This window comes from Ascidia mentula, chromosome 6 (genome assembly GCF_947561715.1).
Source record: "Ascidia mentula chromosome 6, kaAscMent1.1, whole genome shotgun sequence".
Lineage (NCBI taxonomy): Eukaryota > Metazoa > Chordata > Ascidiacea > Phlebobranchia > Ascidiidae > Ascidia > Ascidia mentula.
In genome coordinates, this window is record NC_138571.1 from 14,642,746 (window position 1) to 14,665,205 (window position 22,460).

Sequence of the window (22,460 nt, forward strand, 5' to 3'; positions counted from 1 at the left end):
TATCGCTACCCGCAATGCAACGTAAGTATGCATACCATCATTTCACCCTTAATCGTTTTTAGTCACAAGGGAAATACAACCAAGCTGGATCAAAGCCAACTGTTTTCGAATTTTTAGAGCGAGATACGATACATTACGCTGGTCTACCGGTGAGGTTTAAACCCATGACCCTGGGCACGTCGGGCCATTGCTCTTCCAACTGAGCAACGGGAACTCGGTGGTTTAGTGACAGGTGATCCTTGACATGCATTTATTCTAATTTTGCTTAGTTGACAAACCATGCACTGTCGCAATGGTTTAAACGGATGCTTTTGGCACAGGTTGGTATATAAAGGAAGCTTATTAAAGGAATCTATTTTTAAAACGAATGGACAAAAGGCACGGAGTTTAACGTGTAAGTTTCGCAGTATTATAGAAGTAGGATACACTCCGGCTCTGCCTATGTAGGGGGACCACGAATACCATTTTTTTTAAACTAAGTGATTTCTACCGTAAAGATGGCTTCTCCCACATAATTCCATCTCCACACAACGGCGCTTTTTTTCTCGCGTTGATCCTGGCTGCACATTTAAAACTGACTCAACTTTCCATTTACCTACTGAGACACGTTTTAAATCCTAAGGTAAAAGCCTCCTTTTTGGCGATGTAGCATCGGTCTCATCTGTAGAATGCAGATTCATACCCATACTGATAACGTTCGTCATGTCGTACCGTCAACCGCTGTTAAAGCTTGGCAGGAAATGCTTGCTAAAGTCGCCACAAAAATGCATTGCTTCTGCTTGCGGTATGGTAAACGAAACTCCGAATTGCTAGATACATTACGTTACTAAAACTTTAAAAAAAAAACATCTGCGTGGACAAAAAAGTGTTTTTATATACCACCAACAAAACCACCATCAAAAACCATACTTGTATGCTTATAACCCAAAACGCATTTTTTTAATAAACCATATGTTATTGAAAATGCAAAAGTTTTTATTTTCTGTTGATACTGTTTATTCTAGTTCGACGATTTCCTGAAAAAAAATGAAAAGAATTTAAAATTGGGCCAAGGCTCGACGGATATTCATTTACAACCTCTTCTTCGTCGGGGGCAACTTTTCTGAAGTGGCTCTTTCGGGGTCGCGGAGTGTTGTAGAAGATGTACAAGGTGGTACCCAGGTATATAACTGCCGTTAAGGCCTGGTACAGTATAACGCTGCTGAGAAAAATTGACGGGTTTGAACCCACGGAGTCTGTCAAGAGATCCACGGGTGGCTCCGGGGTATTTACAGTCATTCCAGGTGTCTGTAAACAGAAACTTTAGATCTTCTCTGATGAGTGTAATCATTAGCTTATGGTGCAGAGTGGCCATACCGTCCTTATTTCTAAGATTTTTCCTTATTTGTGACCGTGCGACCTTGCTTATGTCATTTTAATCTGGCGTCCTTGTTTTTAATGTGGTTTGGCCCAAACAACGATACATTATTCTGGGCATCATTTGTCTACCATAATCACATTGAGACTAAAAAAGGTCATCATCTGGATATATGTGATGAAACACGTTTTTTTTATTCAACAGCCTTGAGCAATAGGCATACATTTACTTACCACTGCATTGCATAGGGTGCTGTTGCAGCAAGTTATGCCACTCGTGGAATTGCCTGGACATTCGTCGGAACCGGCGCAATGCTTGTTTACAACTGCAACACCACAAGTAATTTTGTATGGATTACACCACAATCAACCGTTACTACATAAACTTACCCCCGCTGGTAAAAACACTAACGCACTTCTGAATTACCAGGGTGCAATTTTCGACGTTAGCGTTGCAAGAGCCGTCGGTGGTTGCTCCAGTGCAATTGTAGCATTGAAAAGCTTCTGTGCACGCACAAAATCCAGCCACAACAGTTATAAGAAAAGCTCCTTTCATCATTTTTTTTCTGTTTTTTGAGAAAAAGTGGACAAATAAGACCTAACCAGTTTAAAGCAAAAAATCAACTTCTTTACCACAAAGGAACACACATGCACTTTGTGACGTCAAAGGAGGGCATTATTTTCTCGTCAAAGAAGGTTCTTTCTGAGGAAACAAACGGTTCTCGCCAACTTCGTTAAATGTGTTTATTTTTACGCGATTTTTGACGTTACAAGTATCACATCAATGCATATATAGCGCCATATTCTATAAAAAACAAAAAAACTAAAAAGATTCTTTTGTAATTTTCGCTATCCAACGGTTCAGTTAGCAATATTGACGGGTCAATGCTTTGGTGTTTGCAGAAAAAAGCATTTTGTCTTGAATCACCAAACCAATGCTGAACTGCATTGTGTCTAATTTGTTTTGATTTGTTCTCTCCGTTGATAGAAATAGTTTAATAATTGGTTTTGGGGCAAAATGATCGATATTGAAAACCGTTGCTCGCTAATCTAAGTTCTTGTTATGTTGTATCAGGTAGGCCTTAGGTGACGTAGATTAGGACCTAGCACAAGATAAACGAAAGATTAACTATTTTAGGTCCGTGGTAGTACAAATGGGGAAACACAATCGAAAAAAGCTTGAAAGAAAAAGCAAACCGTCCCGGAGTAAAGACAAAGTGTATTTGAAATATCAAAAGGACCAAAATTGTCCGAGCAAATTAAAAGAATTGCTTTCGAACAGTGAATCACAAACCAAGAAACGTAAGAAAGAGAAAAAATCCAGTGTGTTCAAGCAAATTCCCGGGGAGACCGATTTCCAATTTCTCCGTCGCATGAACCAAGAAGTTGACTATGTTGTTAAAGCAACAAGGGCGATGCCTGACGAACAACCTGAAATTGAAAACGATAAAGCCACGAAAGCCCAAAAACAAAAGCAAAAAAGGCGGCTTTATGACAAGAAGCTGGTTAAGAAAACCAAGGCACAGGACAGATTGATGGACGCTTTAGAAAAAGAAGTTTGGAAAGAGGATATTAAGTTTGGTGATGTAGTAACTCAACCTCCAGTTTTTAAATCAAAACCACGCAAAGCTGAAGCAATAAAAAGTGACCAGAACAAAATGAACTTTTCCTTTTTGTCCAAGTTTTCAACTGATGGTTCAAGTTTTAAACTAAAATCCTAGTGGTATACATCTCTTGAAAGGAATATCTTGAAATTTCATTTTTTTGTGTGGAAATATGTGGTTGAAACCCTGGTGGAATCTGTATTGTTACTTCACAATGCCAGATTAAGTAATGTTGGAGCAAGCTAATTATGAATGTCAAACTTTATTTCCATACACTGTGTGCTTCATGAACTCTTTGAAACTTAGCTTTCTTAAAACGTCATACATTATTTTGAGTTTAAAGGAGAAAATATCTTTTTTAGTTGTCGGTGAAATAATGTGTTACAATTTGATCAAACCGTTGCTGATACAAACTACATCACTTTCAACAGGTCAACAGCATCATGTAGCAAAACTGTTTTTCTGCTGCGTTACCTGCTGGTAAACACCACTGTAAAAATGGGTGGTTCTCAGACAAAAAGTCTGGAAAAGGATTTGTGTGTGCAACTGCACAATGCAATTTCAGGTATGTATACTATCTGTATATATGTGGTTCTTTATAAATATGGAACTATTCTTGTTTCAAATTTCTGCTTTTAAAATTTATTTTTAGTTTTATATTCACCATATATATTTGTTAAATATACAGTTTTGTTTATGCATTATGCATGGTAACATAATTGAGACCACAAAGTTTGAGGTGTTGGTATTAGAACTTGAACAGATGTGTGTGATAACAACATCCTTACTAATGTAGTCATGATCTTTATCTGTTTCCGGTTGTTTAACATGTGTGATCACGTTGTGTACACAAGGCACATACTTCCCATTGACAAAATCACCCTATGCTTGTGTACATAAGGTGTGTTTAAAATGTCGGCCTGAACACATGTGGCATTGGAAGGAATCAATATTCATACACAGTTTTACACAATATTTTTACTTTTTATTGCCGGTAAGACTGTATGAATTTAAGAAATGATCCATTTTGTGTTTAAAAATTTTATCATGTGAAATTATTATTTGCAGCCACATAACTTCAAAATATGTCAACGATGTATTGATTTTTGCAACGCAGGCAATAACCCAGGGGTTCAGTATCACTCCTTACGAATGTGTATATCTTTGTCATAACTGTACATGTGAGAAAGCCAGCACATTAGCTTTATGCATTAATTTCTTTGCAGATGGCAATGCAGAGCTAACAAGGGAATTGCTTATGTGCAGAGCGGTAAATCCAAACAACAAACTCTTCGTTCACAGTCGAAAACTCGACCCACCCTTATTTACAGCCATTGAAAACAATTGTCTGTCTGTAGTTGAAATGCTTCTGCAATATGATGCAAAAATTTCAAACTTTAATAGAAATGGTAGGTCTGTATTTTGTCTTTCTGTCGATAATAACAAATCTCCATACTGTATCTGGCTAGCACAAAACTATCCATTCATTTATGTGTATACTATTTACTTTTTGACCTTGGCAATCAAAGCGTAATGTTGTATTATTGTTTGTTTCAATGATATATGTTGTTATGCTACAGTAAAATTACATGTTTTTAAGTGGTCATTTATTGAGCGACATATAGCCACCTATTGGACTTTGAACAAATTGGAAAATCACTCTCCATGCAGAATTTCAACTTTAATGGACGAGTAATTAAGTGCAAAATTGCAGGTTTCACTCCGTTACATTCGGCCGTCGCTTCAAACTTCGAGGAGATTGCTGAAGCGCTTATAAGACATAATGCAGACCCTTGCGCTCCAAATGCACAAGGGGAATCTTCGCTCCATGTAGCGGCAACTTACGGTCTTGTCAACATGTCAGAGCTCTTGCTCAGGTAGAAATATTTAGAGCTTGGAGTTTTCTTTGGGTAAATTCTAAATTAAGACATATTAAAGCCATTTATTGCTTTGCTTGAATGTGTAAATCTTGGGTTTCCAACTCATTTTGCCCAAATAGTAGATTTTTATAAAGCTAAAGAACCTCTATTGTACAATTTGAAATCTGTATGAATTAATGCTGAATTTTTGTTGAATACTTTATCTGACAAGGCAGTTTTATTGTCGCAAAAGTTTTCCATGTGCAATAAGAATGCATCTTTATTCTTGTGTATAAACCATTTTTTGTGACCCGAAACAGATCGGGAGCATCAATAAACATCAGAGGCAAACTGAATCGAACTCCACTCCATTCAGCCTGTGCCATTCCTGGCAATACAAGCATGGCTATGTCCCTCCTTAACCATGGAGCTAATGCCGACCTACAAGATGAAGAGCAAAAAACACCACTCCATTACCTCGCCCAGTTGGGAAATTCACAGGTTTTTCAATTTTATACATTGTAGTGAATATTGTTGGAAAAATTTTGAGGCATATTCTTTAGGTGTTATTTTTTTAAACTTAGTTTTACTTTGTTCTTGTTTTGCAAAATCTTGTGCTTGCACTGAAGGAGGTTAATGTTTTTTTTAAAAAAACAAATACTTTGGGGTCAGATGGGTTTTGTAATAGTCACCAATAAAACAAGGTCATGTTCTTAACTATTTATGGGCAAATAATTTTTTTAGGTACATATTCAATATCATACAAAGGTATCACTTTTTCGAAAGTATTTTTTAATCATTTGTTAAAGGGCATTGATATTCTTCTACAAGCTGGTGCAAGCAAGAATATGTCTGATATCAACGGAAAATCTGCACTTCACGTCAGTGTTGAGAATGAGGAAATATCGGCTACGAGAGCGTTACTTCGTCATCAGTATGTCACAATAACAGCTTGGTGCTAAAAGTATTGGTCGTGTTAGAACCAGTCATTTTAAAATCAGTGGTGCTTAAAACTCAAGTAGTTTTTATCCATTTTTTCCTCCTTTTTTTTTGTACTTTTTGTGAAAACATTTTGGGGTAGTTCAGGATTTAGGATAGTAGGGCACCAACCCAAAATTGCAAGTTAGCAATAAGTGTGTTGTGTAGCCGGTCAAACATTTTGATAGTGGTTACATGGTTAAGTGGTAAATTAACACATATACATATATTACAAATTAGCCTCTTATTGGACATTTGGAAAAAAACTTAGATATTGGGAGGTGCAAGCAACCTTTGCCTCTTGGCTACATCAGTCCACATTATGACTTGCTATTTTAAGACAATTGTATGAAACCAAAACCTAATATTCATTATACGGCAGATGCGATGTGAATTGGCAAGACACCAATGGCCACACTCCACTTTGCAAGGCAACTGACAAGGAATTCAGTGAACTTGTATCAATATTACTTGAAAACGGTGCTGACCCCAATATACTTTCCTCAACTGATAAATATCCTCTACGTACTGCTGTGTGGAAAAAGAATGTCACCATAACTAAGGTTTGCTCCTATTTTTTTGCTTGTTTGAGTTTAGTTTAGTGTTTGCCAGCCAAAAAAAACATTTCGTTTCTTACCTTTTTTTGTTGCCAGTATGCAAGACTTAAGAAACGCATTTAAAAAAATAATCTAAAAAATAAATGTCACAAAAACTTTTTTTCAAACCTAATGTATCCCTGCTTACCTGAAAGTAGCAATTTCGGTATAGTTTTGTGTTTCTGTATATTTTGGAATATTGACCAATTGCAGTGTGTTACATTGTCAATAATTATACCTTTTTTTCACCAGTTGCTTCTGGACAACGGTGCAGATGTAAACGCCGCTGACCAATGCGGCATCACATCTCTCCATGTTGCCTGTCTGTTTGGGAACATAGACGAAGAGGAAGACGCCGCATTGGTTGAAGTCCTCCTATGTGCCGGTGCTAACATTGATACACAGTGTAACAAGAACAGGCGAACACCTTTACACAACGCCGTAGAATGTGGAAACGAAGATGTAATTATATTTGTTTTCGTCATGGGAAAATTTTTTTTTCAGTGTGTGGTTGCCGTGTGATTGGTAAATCGCTGCATTACATTCTAGCAAATAGTTTTAAGATAAAAAGATAAGTATAATTTCATAAGTTCACTAAATTTATTTTGTACATCAGTCGATCAGCATTAAGAGTAAGCATCCAGAACAATAGCTTTTCTTAACTTCATTTGTTCCAATGGTTTCATGAACTTGAATCCTATTGTAAAGCCATCACAGCGTCACCACTCAGCCTTATCTGTGACGTCTATCTGCTCAGTTCCTTATAATCATGGAGCTACACCAATCGCGTTATTCAAACTGATGATGGCATAAGTTTTTGCCGAAACGTCTTCTTTTAAACATGAGAGTGTTAATAGCAATATAGGCCAGTCTCTTTATACTCAGCATCACAGTAATGTTTTAAAAGGATCACATTCTCCATTCAAACCATTATTTTCTTTAACTTAAGACCCATTTTAAAGTCATTATTTTGTCAGATTGTTCTTCTGCTGTTACAAAACGGAGCCGATTCCTCACTTTTAGATTCAAAAGGAAAATCTGCACTTTCACTGTCCACAAATGACAACATTACCAACCTGCTTTCGGAGACAGGTGAATTTTAATTTAAGTGAAAGATCATTTGCTGTGAGGCATTTGCAAGCTTTTACAAATAATTAAGTATAGTTCAAAGGTGCCCAGTTACTATTTTTAAAATATTTATATTTTTTGCATAAAGCCAATTTACTACATTATACCATCATTTTCATTGAGCAACTCACAGCAATTTTTTTTTCACTTGAATCTATTTTACCTCCCTGTTTGATGTCAAGTAATGCTGTTTTATAACTTTACAATGTATGATTTATATAATTTGCGCAAAATTAAACTAATATTAAACACTTTTTTCAAGATGTAAATGATTTTTAGATGGTACTGGATTTAATTTGTCGACGCTGTCATGTCGTCGTGAGCCAAACCAAACGTCATCGCCAGGCGAGACCATGAGACGAATGAACTTCTACACACGTCCAACGACTCACCAGACCCTAGATGTCCCAGTTGTGTCCCCCAACGGGCCCCCACCGGTGCCCCCAAGGGACAATCCCCAGGCCATGGGTGTTGGTTTTACTGGTGGGTTTTTTGCTTAATTATGAATAGTTTATTGAAATACGTTAAACTTGTAACTTGGTAGCAGCATCTCGGAGTTTTTATGTTAAATTGGACAGCTTTTATCCCATGTGAAAAGATTATATTAATTTTTAAAGATAATATTCCAAACTCTATTCCTCCTGGATTGCCGGTGCTAAGACATAACTTCGTTTGGAGTCGCAGAGATTCAACTAACAACGGCACGGAATGTGATGACAGTGTTGTAAAGTATGTACACCCATTCCATTTAAAAATTGTAAAACTTCACTGAAAAACGCAATCCTTGTTAGGTCTCTCGGTACAGCTCCTACAAAACTCTTATCCTTCGCCACAAATTTTCCACTGAGCAATCCACACATAATGTGTCATAACATCACCTCCGCCAAGCAGACGATAACCACTGATCTTGGATGCATTCTCCACATCCCACCATCTTCTGTACACTCCAACTTTCTTCTTTATGTTGAGGTACGTTGATTCAGGCACATTTTAGCCAAATTTGTTTTTTGTTTGTTTTCAGTTATATTTTAATGTGTTTTTTTAACTAAAATACTGATAATGTGCATGGTATTTCTGTTATAAAAATGACCAGAGTGGTTAAAAAGAAAAGCTCGCAGCAGCCTTGAAGACCACAAATGGTACACAAGAGTTGATATTTACTTAATAGCACAATGCACAGTTGTCCAAAATCTTGTGTCAAATATTTTACATGTCGGACATTAGCATTAGTTTAATTCCACAAACCCATACATCCAGGGCCACAACTACAACCCCCAAGTGCTTCCCCTCCCCTCGGGTCACTACCTGTGCAGCAACATGATCAACTTCTACACCCACACCGCACCCTCCCGTCACCATGCCAAAGCTGGTGTCGGGGAGAAACCCGAAAGGGAAATTCCCCATTTCCGGAATGCCATTACTGTGAAGTTTGCGTTGCGACCGGCGGCAATGGCCAAGTTCGATGAGGTCGAGCAGGAATTTAAAGTGTTTGCAAGCTTCGATGATGGGGTGAGTGCTGAGCATTTTTAATTACACCTGGTGCACTTTGATGATGGCAAAATGTTTGTAATGTCTGATACCATGTGCTTAATATACATAGTTATATCAGGATTTTTTGATTAAATATCTTTGCTACTGTGGTCTACATCTACACAATATGGAATGAATTAATTATTTTAGTTTCAGAACTGTAATACTTTTAATGATGTTTTAATTTTCTTTGTGAAATTTTCATTACAAACAGCTATGGAAAGCCAGCATCATTATTATCTTACTATTTTAAACGTGTAGTTGAATATTTTTCAGCTATCGTTCTAGCATTGCATTTAACTTTTTTTTGCTTAATCCATTTAGATCAATGCTCCTGATTATCCAGCTTTGTGCGACAAGCGTTAAAATCTTGTTTCGTGTTACAGGGAATTGAGTGGGAAGAGTTGGAATGTAAACTGGAAACGATGCAACTCGACGACAACGTTGAGGTTGGAAACACCACGGAAAGTTCAATCAACTTTCTAACAGTTGAAACTTACGAGCTCGGGATGCTTGTTGCAATGATTTCGCCGAAGCAAGACGCAAAAACTGTGTCTTCCACTTCTGATAAGGTAAACATGCTGTGTTTTTTGTTGCCTGCGCTTGGGTTTTGAAACAACAATCATTAATATGTGGTCTCTGTACTTTTAGAGTCTGTTGATAAATAGTTTGTGCAAATGTTTTGCTGACATTTGGTGCCACTACATAAAATTTACTTTTGCCTCTGTGGCTGTTTTGTCGTTTTTTCAAGGTCTCTAGAAATATCTCTGTGCCAACATAATTTTGTTTTGCCTGCAGCTTTTTTCCTCCATTGAACCAGCAATCTTTACATCTGTCAATTTAAACCAAGGGGAAGAAGCCTCTGTTGAGTTAGAGGCTCTTAAAATATCACCAACTGCAATTGAAAGCCTCAACAGAAAAGGTATCTCAACTATGAGTCTATTAACATGGTTTCCTCGAATTTGTAAATGTCGAAAATTATTTCATCTAATCGTCAAATTTTTTGTAGTTTTTGTTTAAAATTAGATTTCAAAATTAACTTTGTCAGTAAATTTGCCATGTAAGTTGTTGTTCCAAATCATTGTTACTCCTTTTATCAGAAAATTACTTTTTTCTGATGTTGTGTTGCTTTAAATAAATATACTCCCTTTGTTCCTTGGCAGATTTCTCTTATGTAGTCGGTTCCAGTCGAGAAATTCGTTTGAATGTGAAGAACGACTCACCCGATCGTCTCATCATCTCCCTACACCTACCATGTACGACTGTACTCAGGACAAACCAAGCTGATGTTACACATCGTGTTTTAATGGTTAGTGAAGCCAAAATATTCGAAAAGTGAAAATGTTTAGTCTGTTCAAGGGAATGGCAGCAAGTTTTGTTGTACTATTTGGGGGAGTAGGTACCGCACGGACTAATTATTTTTGGCCCTAGCTGATGCAAAGTTTAAAGAGATGTACATAATATCTTGAACTATTTGATTATTGTGCAAAAGTAATCTTCAAAGTAGATGTATGTTATCATGAGTTGGTTGCCACATTCTCGCAGCCTAGTTTGATAATGTACAATAATTGTGTGTGTTTGCAATAGTCAACCGTAGCCTTAGTACAACCTGAACAGAATAATTTATTCATGGTTTAATGCTGAAAACTAACTCCATGTGAATATGATACTTACATGTATCGAGTACATTAAAAACTGTTTTTTACAATTCCAAACTGCAAGAACTTATTTTTTTATTTAGAAAAGTGAGAAGTGGGAACAAGAGGTTGCATTTTGTTCTGACAGCGTAAGCTGGAGAGATGTGACAGAAACTGATTGCCAACAACTTACCATCACACAGAAGGGCAAAAAGCTACTTGGGCAAACCACCAAGTACGTGGTTTTAAATATTTTTGTATTCAGCAGTTTTACCAATACTAGAATTTTTTTAGGTGCAGTTAATTTATTTACAATAAGATAATTTGTTTTTGTCAATGCTTTTTTGTTTGTCAGTTTTTAAAGTGATTTTTTTATAGCGAACCACTGCACACTGTTGCATTCCGAATAATGACTGATGTCCCCGTCCGATTATCGTTCATTGTGGTTGCTGTCCGCTCTTATACATCGACCTTATCCAACCACTTGGTGGCACTCCCCAAGCACATTGCCACAATGCGCGACACATCCAATGTTTGGTAATTGTTTTTTTTTTTGTTCTCCTTTAATTTGTGAAATGAGAGTTTGATTTCTTTGAATTGCCTGTGTAGTCTCTATGGCCGACAGAGACTCAGTAACGGACAAGATTCAATTCACCACAAATTGCTTTCAATTTAACTTTTTAAAAGAAGAATTAGATCGGACATTTTGGTGATTTCAGTTCACTTCATAGTTTGTTCTTAAGTGTGTTACATGCCAAGATAGTTATTCACGACATAATTATTAATCAACACCATGTCAGAGTAAATAGCATTTCAACATCTCTCCTTTAAAAAAAATCGAAAAGTAAATTGTTTTTTTGATGTTCAGCTTCTTGATAAACCAGAAAGCCAACAGAGCGTGTGACATGTTGTTTGACGTTGTCCCAATAGCTGACGCCAACCAAGTTTGCAGCAAGTACAGAAGAAATGGAAGCTATAAGGGTCCTCAGCCAAGCCTGGCTCAGGCAAGTCTTTGTCTTTTAAAATTCACATTAATATCAATCCCATGGAGCAGTTAAGAACAGGGCTTTCCAAAAGAAACATTTCTTTGCAATTTCATTAAAAAAATCATTTTCTTTACAACTCAAGTAAACAGCTAAATGATTGAAATAGTGCATTGACCCCACAAAAGCCAATTTGTTTTGCGAACCCCAAAATTACATTTGGCGGCGCCAAATAAGTGCATGACCTATAATTTGGGAAATTCTGTTTTTGGACCAACATCAGTAAACCAAAATGCTCTGCCATTGAGGATCAGGCACTTCACAGTAGCTTTGCCATGTATACAAAAGTGACCCACAGCAACTAGTGATCTATGCACAATTGTGAACATCTACATACCCATTGGCAGTGGTAGGATTCAGCCTGTTTGCACCGGTTCTGTAGAACCGTCTTACAAAATTTTTTAGCATTGCTGGTTACTGTTAATGGATTTTTGTAAGAGAACCGCCTGAAAAATATGTATTTTGTGATAAAACTGGCTGACAAAAAAATTTGAATCCCACCGCTGCCATACATGGTACATAAATTCGAAAAATTCAGATATGTGATCTTGCATGTTTTTAGTGAGTGAAACTTTGATATTTTATTTATGCAGGAGTTACAGGAGAGGGATTGTATTGTTATATCAGCTGCCGGCGGCTTGAGACTGAATCAGAAGAAGGAAACTTGTCGAAGACTGATCTTCCATGCTGCTTTACAACCTTTTAACGATCATTTCTTTATTAAAGGTAAACTAATTTATTTTGCGCATTTCCTCATTCTATGCTGGTTGACCGTTTCACTGTATTTTACCTAAAAAATAGAGATGTTAAAAAAAACTTTTTCTGTTCGATGTGGTATACTGTGTGTACCGGTAAGTCAACATCAGATAAACTCAACATTTACTTAAGATAAACTTAATCCAACAAGTTTATAGTGGTATGATCAAGATGGAAATGCTTAATAGCCAGGGATATAGTTGGCTATGTATGGCTGAAAGCATTGGACATATTGGCCATAGGACTTTGATGCGCAATTAAGACGACTGAAACAAATTTTGACACATTTTTGGGCCTTTTCAGGTGTATCAAACCATCATAGTTCAGCATCGAAATACACTGGCAGTATAGACATTTCAATCGATAAGCGACATAGAAATCCGTCAGCAACCCGTCTACGATCACCTCTTAACAGCGAAAGCAGCGTTTTTGTGATGGAGAACTCCCTGGCTACAGAACCAAGCACTTCAGCATCGCATAGCAACCAGTCTAATGACAAAAAGTTGGTCAAATACTTTTCATATGCATTTTGGATTAAACTCTACAATAGTTTACCTTAATTGAAAAATGGTAGCCACCTGCCAATTGTTAAACATTGTTGTTCAAGAATAGGTGAATCATCCAAAATCAAATATAATACATCTGCTGCAAATTCAAAAAAAAATTACATTGAAAAAAATCATAAAATGTGTTAGTTCGTATTATTTGTAACAATAGATTCCCAACAAATAAAATGCTTTCTGGTATAACACAGTGAATTAGATTCTGTATTATTAATACAAGCTGTTTTTTAGACTTCTCACCTCTCTCCCTGTGGAGTTGCCGAGAAAAGGTAAATCCAAGAAAGTTGTACAAAAGAGTTTGAACCCTGCGGAGAAGGCTGCCCGTGCCTCCGAGAAGTCGTTTCTTAGTGACGAGGTGATGCAGAGAATCTGCAAGGCACTGGATGAGCCGGAGGTCAAAGAACTGGCATTCCAGCTTGGAATAAATGATGAGAAGTAAGTAAATACTCTAATGTTGGCCTGTTATTTTGATGAGTAAGATTTTTAACGCAAAAGTTAGCTTTTTTGTACACGACGAAAAAAAATAGGCCCCAAACCACTGCCAACCTTCGTACAAAACAATTTGTTACGGATAAAAGAGCTGATTTTTATAGAAAGCTACTTCTCTGTATTTTCAACACTATTAAAACCTTTTACAGGGTCACAGAAGCCTTCACCCTCAACCTCGAAAACCTGGTCGATGCTGGAATGCACATGTTAAAAGCATGGAGGCTGGAAAATGCTGTGAAGGAAGATGTTGTGTCATCGATATGTTTAGCGTTACGATGTATTGGGAGAGATAATGTGGCTCAGGAAGTGTCAAGACGATGTCACCCGTTTCCGGAAAGTACGTCAGTGTTTTTAACTAGTTGTCTAAAGTGCAGTTTTTAAGCAAGCTCTATAGTGAAAAATATATATAAAAAATTTAAGCCAGACCTCCAAAATGGTGGGTAAATTTTACAATGAAAAACTTTATCTGGGCCATGCAATGCAAAATTTACCATTTTAAGTTGATGCTGAATTCTACTGTGCTCAATAAACACCCAAAATATGAAATTGTTGCAATGACTGCTTAACACTTTAATTTGGTTTTTAATTTTACAGATACAGCCCATATAGAGCCTTTGCCCGTTTTCACAAGAAATATGGAAGTTGCCAATTCTGTTGCCACAGACGGTGAAGAAAGATAGTTTTTAAAGCGATCCACGACCCACTAATTGCCTCAAAACTAAGTTGTCAAATCATTTGTTTGTAATTCCGCCTTGCGGGAACAAGTGCCTTTATTTTTTTGCTTTTTACTAGTTTTATGTAACTGTGGTGGTCACGAAACATTTTGTTTTAATTTTGAAAAAGGTGCGATCGTTTATGGTACGTAGCACAAAAATGAACTGTTCTTGATGTCAAAATCATGTCACACTATTTGTATTCTGTTGCTTTTTTTTATGTACTATGAGTAGTTGCTTACCTATTGCATTTTTTATTGCTCTGTTTGTGTCGTCAAATATGTCTTGCCCTAACATATACTCTGGATGTAAAAAATGTCAGAGCAAAGTGTAACATGATTAATTGGGTATGAATGATACGAGTCTTGAGTAAGATGTTGTTTATGAGTAAAATGGCAACTTAAATCTGTTGTTTCAGCATTCAAAATAAAAGTATGGGCAAAACTGGGTAATTATTTGTGAAGCATTTTTGCAGTTACCATGTCAACAAATAATTGCACCATCGTTATTCAGCAAATTATTGTTTAGAAATATAAATGAACACAAGTCAAGTTGAAAACTGTTTTTATTTACTGGAAAGAAACCAATTTTAAATGCACCTCCACAAAAATTACTTGAAACATATAAAAAGGCAAAGTTCATGAATTGTTAGTATTTTTACTGAAAGTAAACCCATTTTATATGTTCTGCACACCCCTTACACTTGGTGCAACTTTTCCTAATACACAAATGATCATGGTTTCAACTGAATCCCCCAAAACCATTCTATTAAATCTACACAACAAACCATATGGAAAAAAAACTTGACAACGCATTCATTTAAATTTCCTTCTTTTATGCTTCAAACGCTTGTTCATTTTTCCTTTTCCCTTTGCTTTGTTCTTTGGCGCGGCTTCATGCAGATCTTCAAGAGCTCCAATATTTCCAAACTTGGAAATAGTGTCCAACTCAGAGCGCTGGAGGTTCCTCTTCTCTTGTGACCTCTGCTTCTTGGATACGATCACACGAGTCATATATTCCTCCTCAAACCTAGGTTAAAAATATGCCTTTCCTTTATTTCATAGAAGACTGAACATGTATTCTGCAATCACATGGTGTAGCTAAAGCAGCAACAGTATTCAATACATTCCAAAATGGTAAATTATCCGGGAGTTTTAAATTTTTTATGAGGTAAAAAATGTAGTGAAATCCAGGACCACATATTTTATTGAAAGACATGATGTTTCCATTTAAGTCCTGTGGTTTCGTACATTCTGAACCTCAACATTAGACCAAAGTTTGTTAAAGAATCATAACCAAAAACACAAAAGTTGTACAACTCAAGCAAAGCAGATCCATTTAGAGCCAATGATTCAAACCTTGGGCATTCAACCCAAATTAACATTAGATTTAGCAGCATTGTGCTTCAGAACGAGTATGAAAACACTATCAGATAAGCTTGTAAAATGATTCTGGGAATTGATTCATTTCCCATTCTGTTGCAAGTGGCCCAAAATATTTGTCTAATTTACCAAGACTGACAGATTTCAGACTGAAACTAAAGTTTCTGACATAGTGGACTACAAGGCAAGTGGAAGAAAAACATAGATGGATAAATTTTATTTACCTATTTCGTTCATCCCGTTCTTTCATAACCCGACTCTTCAATTGTGAGTGATGCGAGAGTTCCATTGGAGTTTCCCCTGATTCTTGTACAAGTTCCGATATAAGAGAGGAATTGAGTGCTCTCTGTTTCGATCTCTCGGTCGCTTTTTCCCCTCTTGCTCCACTTTCCTCTTTGTCGTACATCGCGGAGGCAATGTGGGGTGGGACATATTTTCCAGACTTTTCCTAAAGGTAAAGATTTACAATTGTTGCATTTTTACACGGGATGGTCAAAGTACATATGATACATGTAAATGCTTTGCCTAACGTAAAACTTCACAAACAAATTTTGTATTTAAATAAAAAAAACACCACATTTTGTGCACAAATTTTAATGCGAAGTAATTTTATTACAAATTTTTTGTCTTTGTTTTGTGTAAAAAATACAATTGACAGCCCAGGACTTTTTTATTTTAATGCACACCTGTTCTTGTGTGTCACTGTCGTCTTCGCTGCCATCGGCTGAATCGAAGTCATTTAAGTTGGGTTTAAACTGTAGTGGATCATCTTTGTGCAAATTTCCACTCGAAGAACCTTGGATTATTTTGTCAATTTGATATCTGAAAACAATAACAAACTTGAACAATTGAACAACAAAAGTGTCATTTGTGTAATGTTTAGGTCTAAACATATTCATTCACAGGTTGGGGAACAAATGGAATGACGATTTTATGAAATCCTACAGCTAGTACTTGATAAAAACACACAAACATAATTGTTTTTTACCTCAGTTTTTGTTCCAGGGGACGAACTTTTTCTAAAGTTGTCCGACATTCAACAATTCTGTCCAGGGACGAATTTTCCACAAGGGTTTCACCACAGACCTTGTTATTCACACATGACACAATATCTGAAGCAGTAAATGATTGAAAATAATATTTACACAAAAAAATAACTAATTAACTTGCTTAAGCTTTTGTCATTTTATTGGTGCCCTTGACATTTTGGATATGTTCTTTTTTATAATTTATCAGCATAGTCGTTTTTATGTGAAATACGAATGATTTTATTTTTTCAGTAAAATTATTTGATCAGAGGATAGAGTTTTGCATGTAATTAACAATATGTTACCTGTAATGTAACTCAAAAGATAGTTGTTTTTCACATCCAACAGTGAAACGCCACTGCCTGTAGTAAAATCTCCGTCTTTCACATGTGACAACAATTTTTCAGCAAGATTGTTCAAAGTGTCAGCTTGCTCTTTAAGGTCAGTGAGAATTGCGATGGACGTCGGTAAATCTTCAGCTACCACATCGTCAATCGCAGCCTCTGGCATTTTATTGTTTAACGTCACTCTTTTGATTTGTAATTTTAATCAAAATACATTGTTTCTATTTTCTGCACGTGTTTAGATCAGGGAAACCACCCCTCAAGTCAAAATCATTGAACCGTAATTTTTTTGAAAAAGGTTCTAATTTTCAAAGACAAAACCTGGATCATAATATCAATTAGACAAAAACTTACCTTTCTTAACCTTATTCCAAAAAATCTTAATAAATTTAACTAATTTTGATCAAGTAAACAGCTTTCCAGGTCTTTGTAGTAGGTATATATCTGAAAGGTAATACCTGTATTGTGCACGCTTGGTTTTGCAATAACCAACCCTTGTAAAAAACTTTTCATCTCAGCAATAACGCAAGAGCGAAACACCGACAAGCGATAGAACATTGCAAACCGGAAGTTTATTGTGACGCAACAATCCCACGAATAACGAGCGCGCCAATCCCGACACGGTAAGTCAACGGCGGGGACGGAAACGCAAAGCAGACGTGCAATGTACAGCTATCAACGAACTGCTACGTCACTGATGGGTATGACGTCATGCACACAAAGATGAATGACGTCACAAATCAAAATGCGGTTTGCCGGATGTATAAATAAAACTACTTCTCCGATACTGATCGTTTACCGGGGCCATAGCAGGCCCCTGGGGTGACCCAAAAAACGCACACAAGGGGTGTAACAACAGTTTGTATAGGAGCTTTTAAAGGAATATTAGAAAGTCCAGGTCCCACTACGCAGTATACACACGCGACAAAGCAGAAAAATCCTGACAATTTCCAGTAAAAGGCAACACAGGATGACGTGTCACCACAAACTGTAACACACAAATGTCGAATGCACAGGTTATTTGCAGCAATCTTATTGAACACATTGAGAGTAGTGAGGGGAGTTATGTCAGCTGTTTTGCTTTTTGATAAAGACTGTCCACAACGAGGGAGATACTCGAGATGACTTCCAGGGCAGTTCCATAGGTTTTGTCCACGACCGGCTCGTCAAACAATATTAGCACACCTTCACCTTGTGACAGGATACCTGGAGAACAATTCAGTTTGTGAAATGATCAATTTTCTCCAGAACCATGAAAAAGAACTCAACCGATTAAACACTCACCATGAAACTTTTTGTCGAGAATCATTTGTGACAACTTCTTTTCCACAGTGCCCTGAAACGTTAGAAAAAATTGTAGAGGTGCACAGATGCTAAAGTTGCAAAGCAACGTGTAATTTTAACGTCAATATCACTTTTTAGTGTCACTCACCAATGGCAAGTTGATCAGTTTTGCTATGTGTTCAACCTAGAAACACAAAATGTATAGTTTTATTTTCTGCCCAGTGAGTAAGGAGAAATCATGCATATTCCCAACAATGCTTACGTAACTTGCATACCACCACATAATACTGTAAGATTATGGTATGAAACAGCGTATGAACCTAAGGTAAGCTATATCTACATCTGTATTATTGAAACATTGGTGCAACTGTTGTTCTTTCCGTCAAATTAAACTGCGGTTTACTTACACCGAAACCATGTCCATTGCTGCCTGTTAGCAATAAAATAGTATGTTCTAAAAACTGTATTTACAATACCTGAACTTTTGAGAATGGCTCGATTACTCTGAGCAAGTTTTGTTCCAGAAGGTTGTCGTAGAGTTTATCCAGATGAGCATCAATAATTAAATCAGATTTTAATTCGCTTTCAAAGTTTCTAAGCACCTAAAAACATATGGGCATAAAAACCAACAGGATACAGCGTCAAAATACCGGTCTTACATACTCGGAACATTAAAATAGAAAATAAGTTACCAAACTGGTTCAACGATCTCCAGCACGACGCTAATATGCATAAAAATGAATTACAACACTGTTACTGTGTTCATATTTTAAGCGATCATGATTTAACTTAAAGTCAGTTCAATAACTTAAATATAAACATCTGGCATAGGGTTCCTTCCCGGGAATGTTTCGACGGGAAATTTTGATTTCACTTCCCGGGAATATGGCAACAAAGCAAAATTGATTAAGAAGTGAATAAATTTTCCTTTTTTGCTTTTTTGGATCTTATGAATCAAAATGATGACCCTGTTTTGTGTTTTTCAATCAGTTTTATGGCGGAAACTTACACTATAAACGACGTTGGTACGCATTTGTAAGGACAACGGAAAAATTTTTTAGGGCGCAACCTAGCGGTACAAAAATTCTGTTGATTTTTTTACGTTTTATAGCTTAACCTTGGCGAATGTGATATTACTTGACGGGAACTTGCTAAATTAAATGTTTGCGGGTGTAATAGACAAATTTTTGTCGTTTAAATGATGTAATTACGCACGAAAAAAAATGTCAATTTTTTTGTCGGGATCCCGGGAATTTTTTTTTTATTTCCCGAATCCCGGGAAGTAAAAAATCCGGGAAATAGAGGAACCCTAATCTGGCATTAGCAACATAGGCAATAGCATTAAACAATAAAACAACACGAAATCAATTCAAATTAAAAGTTGGCATTCCCCATTTATATTTTATTGCAGAGAAAGGCCAATTATTCACCTCTTTCAGTTCCGAGATTGATCTGTTGTGACTTGCTTTGGCAACAAGTTTCATGGCTTCAATCTGTTGCAAATATAGGTTGTTGATTTAAAATTATAGGTAAGTACAGCATTAATAAAATTATTTGCAACCCTAATAATGTATAAAATACCATGAGAAACCACTTCAGTCATTTAAAATGGACAACCATTACAAAAAGTTATTAGAGCAGCAAGATTTTAAACTTTTTGTACTTTTTTCACAACAAGCTTGACATAATTTATATATATTATATATGTAGTTGTGCAACTGATAAACATTCACTTACATCACTTCCAGTGTACTTTAATGCCAATTTTCCACTGAGCAGGGACTGTACATCGTCTGGAGTCCCAAGCATAATCTTGCACAACAGCATGTATTTTAGTGATGTCACTGCCTTTTTGCTCTCAATTGAGTCGTAACCTTCGAAAGCCTCATAGAAATAGGAGTATGCAGTTTTCCAATCTTTTTCTTCAGCTGCATTTAGAATACCAGATTGCCTGTCGAGGGCAGCTTGCATTTTGGGCGGGCAATACATTGAGTTTGCTGTGGTTCTGGCGGATGTTAATGCTGCTTTGGCTTTTTGGAGGTTTCCCAATGCATGATAGGTCTGTGACTCTGTTAAAATATATGATACAAACTCGGTAACTTGACTTTTCAGGAAATTTGTAACTTTTTGCCTTGCTTGAGGCACAATATTTTTATCTGTAGCACACTCAGGTGCCATTTTTTTAATGATAAAAATAGACCAAACACTAATGGAAAATGATACTATGAATTATATGGATGCAAAAGACCCTTGAATGAATTTATAATTCAAAAAATGTGACCATATCACTTTTAATTTGAAAGAGTAGCCCATCGGCTGAGAAGCACTGGATTACACCCCATTTTACTTCTTTTGTACAAACTTCTTTCTTTAGATCAAACAAGTATGATTTAGAGTAAAAATATAATGTTGGCCATTATAAAACCAGTTTAAATAATTATCATACCAGTAAGCTGTACTTCCACTAGTAACCGTTTGTCATCGAGCTTCTTTAGTTCCCTCAATAAAGCAGAGCCTGCAAAACAAAAGAAGTTACAGAGCCAAATCAAATGTAACTTTTTCAAACAATGTGGTCTACAGAGGTAGTACAACACAAATAATTTAACTGATGTTATTGTTCCATAGTTTACATAATCATCTCTTTTAGGCCTCTTTTACGAGTTTTCTGATGGCTATTGGGCTATGTGGGAGTATGTGTACCTGGCAATAAAGCGAAGGATGTATTGTGTGGAAAAATTTACTTTAAATTGCCTTTATGTTTTTTAAAATAGGCATATACACCCTACTGGTTTTGATCAGGTCCTACAAGCTTTTAAGGTAAATAAATGTAACAAATATTCCAACATGTTTTCATTAAACATAATGCAGTCACATCAGTTTTTTTGGTAACAATAATACAACACCATACCTAATTTAAGAGCATCCTGAAATCTTCCAGTGTCATAATACAGTGCGACTAATCTAGCTTCCAATGCTTGGCGCAGAAATGTACGTTTTTCTTCCTTTGCCCATTCAATGCATTCGAGACATAACTGTACCTATTAAAGGCATAATTAAATTGTTATAATTGATGTCATAATGAGTAACTATATACTAAAAATTTTTGATGATTTTGGATTCCAAAAGAGGAATGTTCAAACAAATAGGATTTAAAGTAAGCTTTGAGTAAATTCAAATTATTTTTTTATGAGTTAAACAAATTAAAGAAAAAGGTGTAGCTAACCTCAAGTCCAGAGCTACTTTCCATATCAAGGAAAAGATCCACAAGTGTTCTTATAAGTTTGGCCGCTTTCGCTTTGCTGATTGATTTAAGAAATGGCCGAACTCTAGTGACAAGGCTGCTCAACTCAACAGCATCGCCCTAAAGAAAAAAAGGGTTTTTGTATACGTAAAATTTCACAAGTATGTTAAGAATTTCTGAAATTTGTAGTCAAAACTTGCCTGATCGGCATAAAAACAGTTTGTGATCTATTAATTTTGTAAGAGTAATCATAAATGATTAACTTACTTTTTGTTGGAGCAGAGTGCCAAGTTCCAAAATACTTTGTTCCTTCAGTTTCAGACCTTCTTCATCCGTACTTTTGACATCTCTTCTCACTGTCACAAAAAAAAATCATTGGTAAGTATTGAACAGTTGATAATACTCATTTTTTGTATTACAGTTTAATGCTCATTTTAACATTTTAATTCATTGTTAAATAAGACTTACGAATGTCTTTGTAGGCATTAATGGCCGATGCCTGATCACTCAAACTTAAAGACTGTGCTCTATCAAACTCCATTGCTGCAGCCATTTTAGTTCATGGCAAAAAGTTATATCCAATAAAGTAAAATTGATTCCTTCGGAGTGAAAGCAAAACAAAAAGCATGTAAGCAACAAAAAAGCTCAATTTTAGCAATTATTCGAGCAATAAAAATAAACAGTTATATAAGTAATATGAAAAAAATATTAACTTAATGCCAGATGGCCTGAAGCGAGAGCGCATTCACAAGGTGGAGCACTGAAAGAAATATTTGTAGTCTTCTAGCTAAAAACCCATGTATTATTGTGGGTTTATATATTCATATATTCGGACACAACTACACATTCTTTGTTAAAAAAGAACAGAAACTCGCATTTATCACGAACACAGCCTGAAGTTAGGAAATTCCAAATTCGCAAATTCATTG

The 22,460-nt window shown here is 36.2% G+C and overlaps 5 protein-coding genes across 5 annotated transcripts; 2 read left to right on the forward strand and 3 right to left on the reverse strand.

Moving 5' to 3' along the window:
- Positions 1-914: 914 nt before the first annotated feature.
- LOC145906695 (uncharacterized) lies at positions 915-1,925 on the reverse strand. The gene is made up of 4 exons (XM_082994147.1): positions 1,747-1,925; positions 1,591-1,682; positions 1,078-1,287; positions 915-1,016 (listed from the first exon to the last, which is right to left on the reverse strand). The coding sequence occupies exons 1-4, from the start codon at positions 1,913-1,915 to the stop codon at positions 996-998; spliced, it is 492 nt and encodes a 163-aa protein (XP_082850273.1). The 5' UTR covers positions 1,916-1,925; the 3' UTR covers positions 915-995.
- A 507-nt stretch (positions 1,926-2,432) lies between these two features.
- LOC145905594 (coiled-coil domain-containing protein 137-like) lies at positions 2,433-3,368 on the forward strand. Its single transcript, XM_082992838.1, has one exon. The coding sequence runs from the start codon at positions 2,511-2,513 to the stop codon at positions 3,075-3,077; it is 567 nt and encodes a 188-aa protein (XP_082848964.1). The 5' UTR covers positions 2,433-2,510; the 3' UTR covers positions 3,078-3,368.
- A 27-nt stretch (positions 3,369-3,395) lies between these two features.
- LOC145905595 (uncharacterized) lies at positions 3,396-14,694 on the forward strand. The gene is made up of 23 exons (XM_082992839.1): positions 3,396-3,525; positions 4,187-4,369; positions 4,675-4,837; positions 5,140-5,320; positions 5,629-5,753; positions 6,180-6,360; positions 6,646-6,855; positions 7,371-7,485; positions 7,801-8,004; positions 8,139-8,250; positions 8,313-8,490; positions 8,779-9,030; positions 9,438-9,623; positions 9,850-9,973; positions 10,215-10,360; positions 10,793-10,923; positions 11,067-11,225; positions 11,557-11,692; positions 12,325-12,457; positions 12,791-12,989; positions 13,282-13,485; positions 13,689-13,876; positions 14,134-14,694. Exons 1-23 carry the CDS (start codon positions 3,459-3,461, stop codon positions 14,217-14,219), a joined length of 3,663 nt encoding a protein of 1,220 aa, XP_082848965.1. The 5' UTR covers positions 3,396-3,458; the 3' UTR covers positions 14,220-14,694.
- Positions 14,695-14,799: 105 nt separating this feature from the next.
- LOC145906452 (neuroguidin-like) lies at positions 14,800-17,235 on the reverse strand. Its single transcript, XM_082993867.1, has 5 exons — positions 16,968-17,235; positions 16,623-16,746; positions 16,321-16,456; positions 15,859-16,082; positions 14,800-15,281 (listed from the first exon to the last, which is right to left on the reverse strand). The coding sequence occupies exons 1-5, from the start codon at positions 17,170-17,172 to the stop codon at positions 15,068-15,070; spliced, it is 903 nt and encodes a 300-aa protein (XP_082849993.1). The 5' UTR covers positions 17,173-17,235; the 3' UTR covers positions 14,800-15,067.
- Positions 17,236-17,564: 329 nt separating this feature from the next.
- Positions 17,565-22,152, reverse strand: LOC145905449 (26S proteasome non-ATPase regulatory subunit 11-like). The gene is made up of 11 exons (XM_082992654.1): positions 22,000-22,152; positions 21,799-21,887; positions 21,514-21,651; positions 21,199-21,328; positions 20,737-20,805; positions 20,028-20,359; positions 19,721-19,783; positions 18,767-18,892; positions 18,439-18,474; positions 18,291-18,342; positions 17,565-18,212 (listed from the first exon to the last, which is right to left on the reverse strand). The coding sequence occupies exons 1-11, from the start codon at positions 22,082-22,084 to the stop codon at positions 18,070-18,072; spliced, it is 1,263 nt and encodes a 420-aa protein (XP_082848780.1). The 5' UTR covers positions 22,085-22,152; the 3' UTR covers positions 17,565-18,069.
- Positions 22,153-22,460: the final 308 nt, after the last annotated feature.

What these genes read in the sequence shown, in the direction of transcription:
- LOC145906695 (XM_082994147.1), bottom strand. Translation starts at nt 1,915, where the DNA reads ATGATGAAAGGAGCTTTTCTTATAACTGTTGTGGCTGGATTTTGTGCG. An exon ending in GCACCCTATGCAATGCAGTG is followed by an intron (nt 1,288 to 1,590) that starts GTAAGTAAATGT and finishes TTCTGTTTACAG; the next exon opens with ACACCTGGAATGACTGTAAA. An exon ending in TTGCCCCCGACGAAGAAGAG is followed by an intron (nt 1,017 to 1,077) that starts GTTGTAAATGAA and finishes ATTTTTTTTCAG; the next exon opens with GAAATCGTCGAACTAGAATA.
- LOC145905594 (XM_082992838.1), top strand. Translation starts at nt 2,511, where the DNA reads ATGGGGAAACACAATCGAAAAAAGCTTGAAAGAAAAAGCAAACCGTCC.
- LOC145905595 (XM_082992839.1), top strand. Translation starts at nt 3,459, where the DNA reads ATGGGTGGTTCTCAGACAAAAAGTCTGGAAAAGGATTTGTGTGTGCAA. An exon ending in ACTTTCTTCTTTATGTTGAG is followed by an intron (nt 8,491 to 8,778) that starts GTACGTTGATTC and finishes CCATACATCCAG; the next exon opens with GGCCACAACTACAACCCCCA. An exon ending in CGATCATTTCTTTATTAAAG is followed by an intron (nt 12,458 to 12,790) that starts GTAAACTAATTT and finishes GGGCCTTTTCAG; the next exon opens with GTGTATCAAACCATCATAGT.
- LOC145906452 (XM_082993867.1), bottom strand. Translation starts at nt 17,172, where the DNA reads ATGCCAGAGGCTGCGATTGACGATGTGGTAGCTGAAGATTTACCGACG. An exon ending in ACAGTGACACACAAGAACAG is followed by an intron (nt 16,083 to 16,320) that starts GTGTGCATTAAA and finishes CTTTACCTTTAG; the next exon opens with GAAAAGTCTGGAAAATATGT. An exon ending in GAACGGGATGAACGAAATAG is followed by an intron (nt 15,282 to 15,858) that starts GTAAATAAAATT and finishes TTTTTAACCTAG; the next exon opens with GTTTGAGGAGGAATATATGA.
- LOC145905449 (XM_082992654.1), bottom strand. Translation starts at nt 22,084, where the DNA reads ATGGCTGCAGCAATGGAGTTTGATAGAGCACAGTCTTTAAGTTTGAGT. An exon ending in AAAGTAGCTCTGGACTTGAG is followed by an intron (nt 21,329 to 21,513) that starts GTTAGCTACACC and finishes TGCCTTTAATAG; the next exon opens with GTACAGTTATGTCTCGAATG. An exon ending in AGTGGAAGTACAGCTTACTG is followed by an intron (nt 20,360 to 20,736) that starts GTATGATAATTA and finishes ATATTTTAACAG; the next exon opens with AGTCACAGACCTATCATGCA.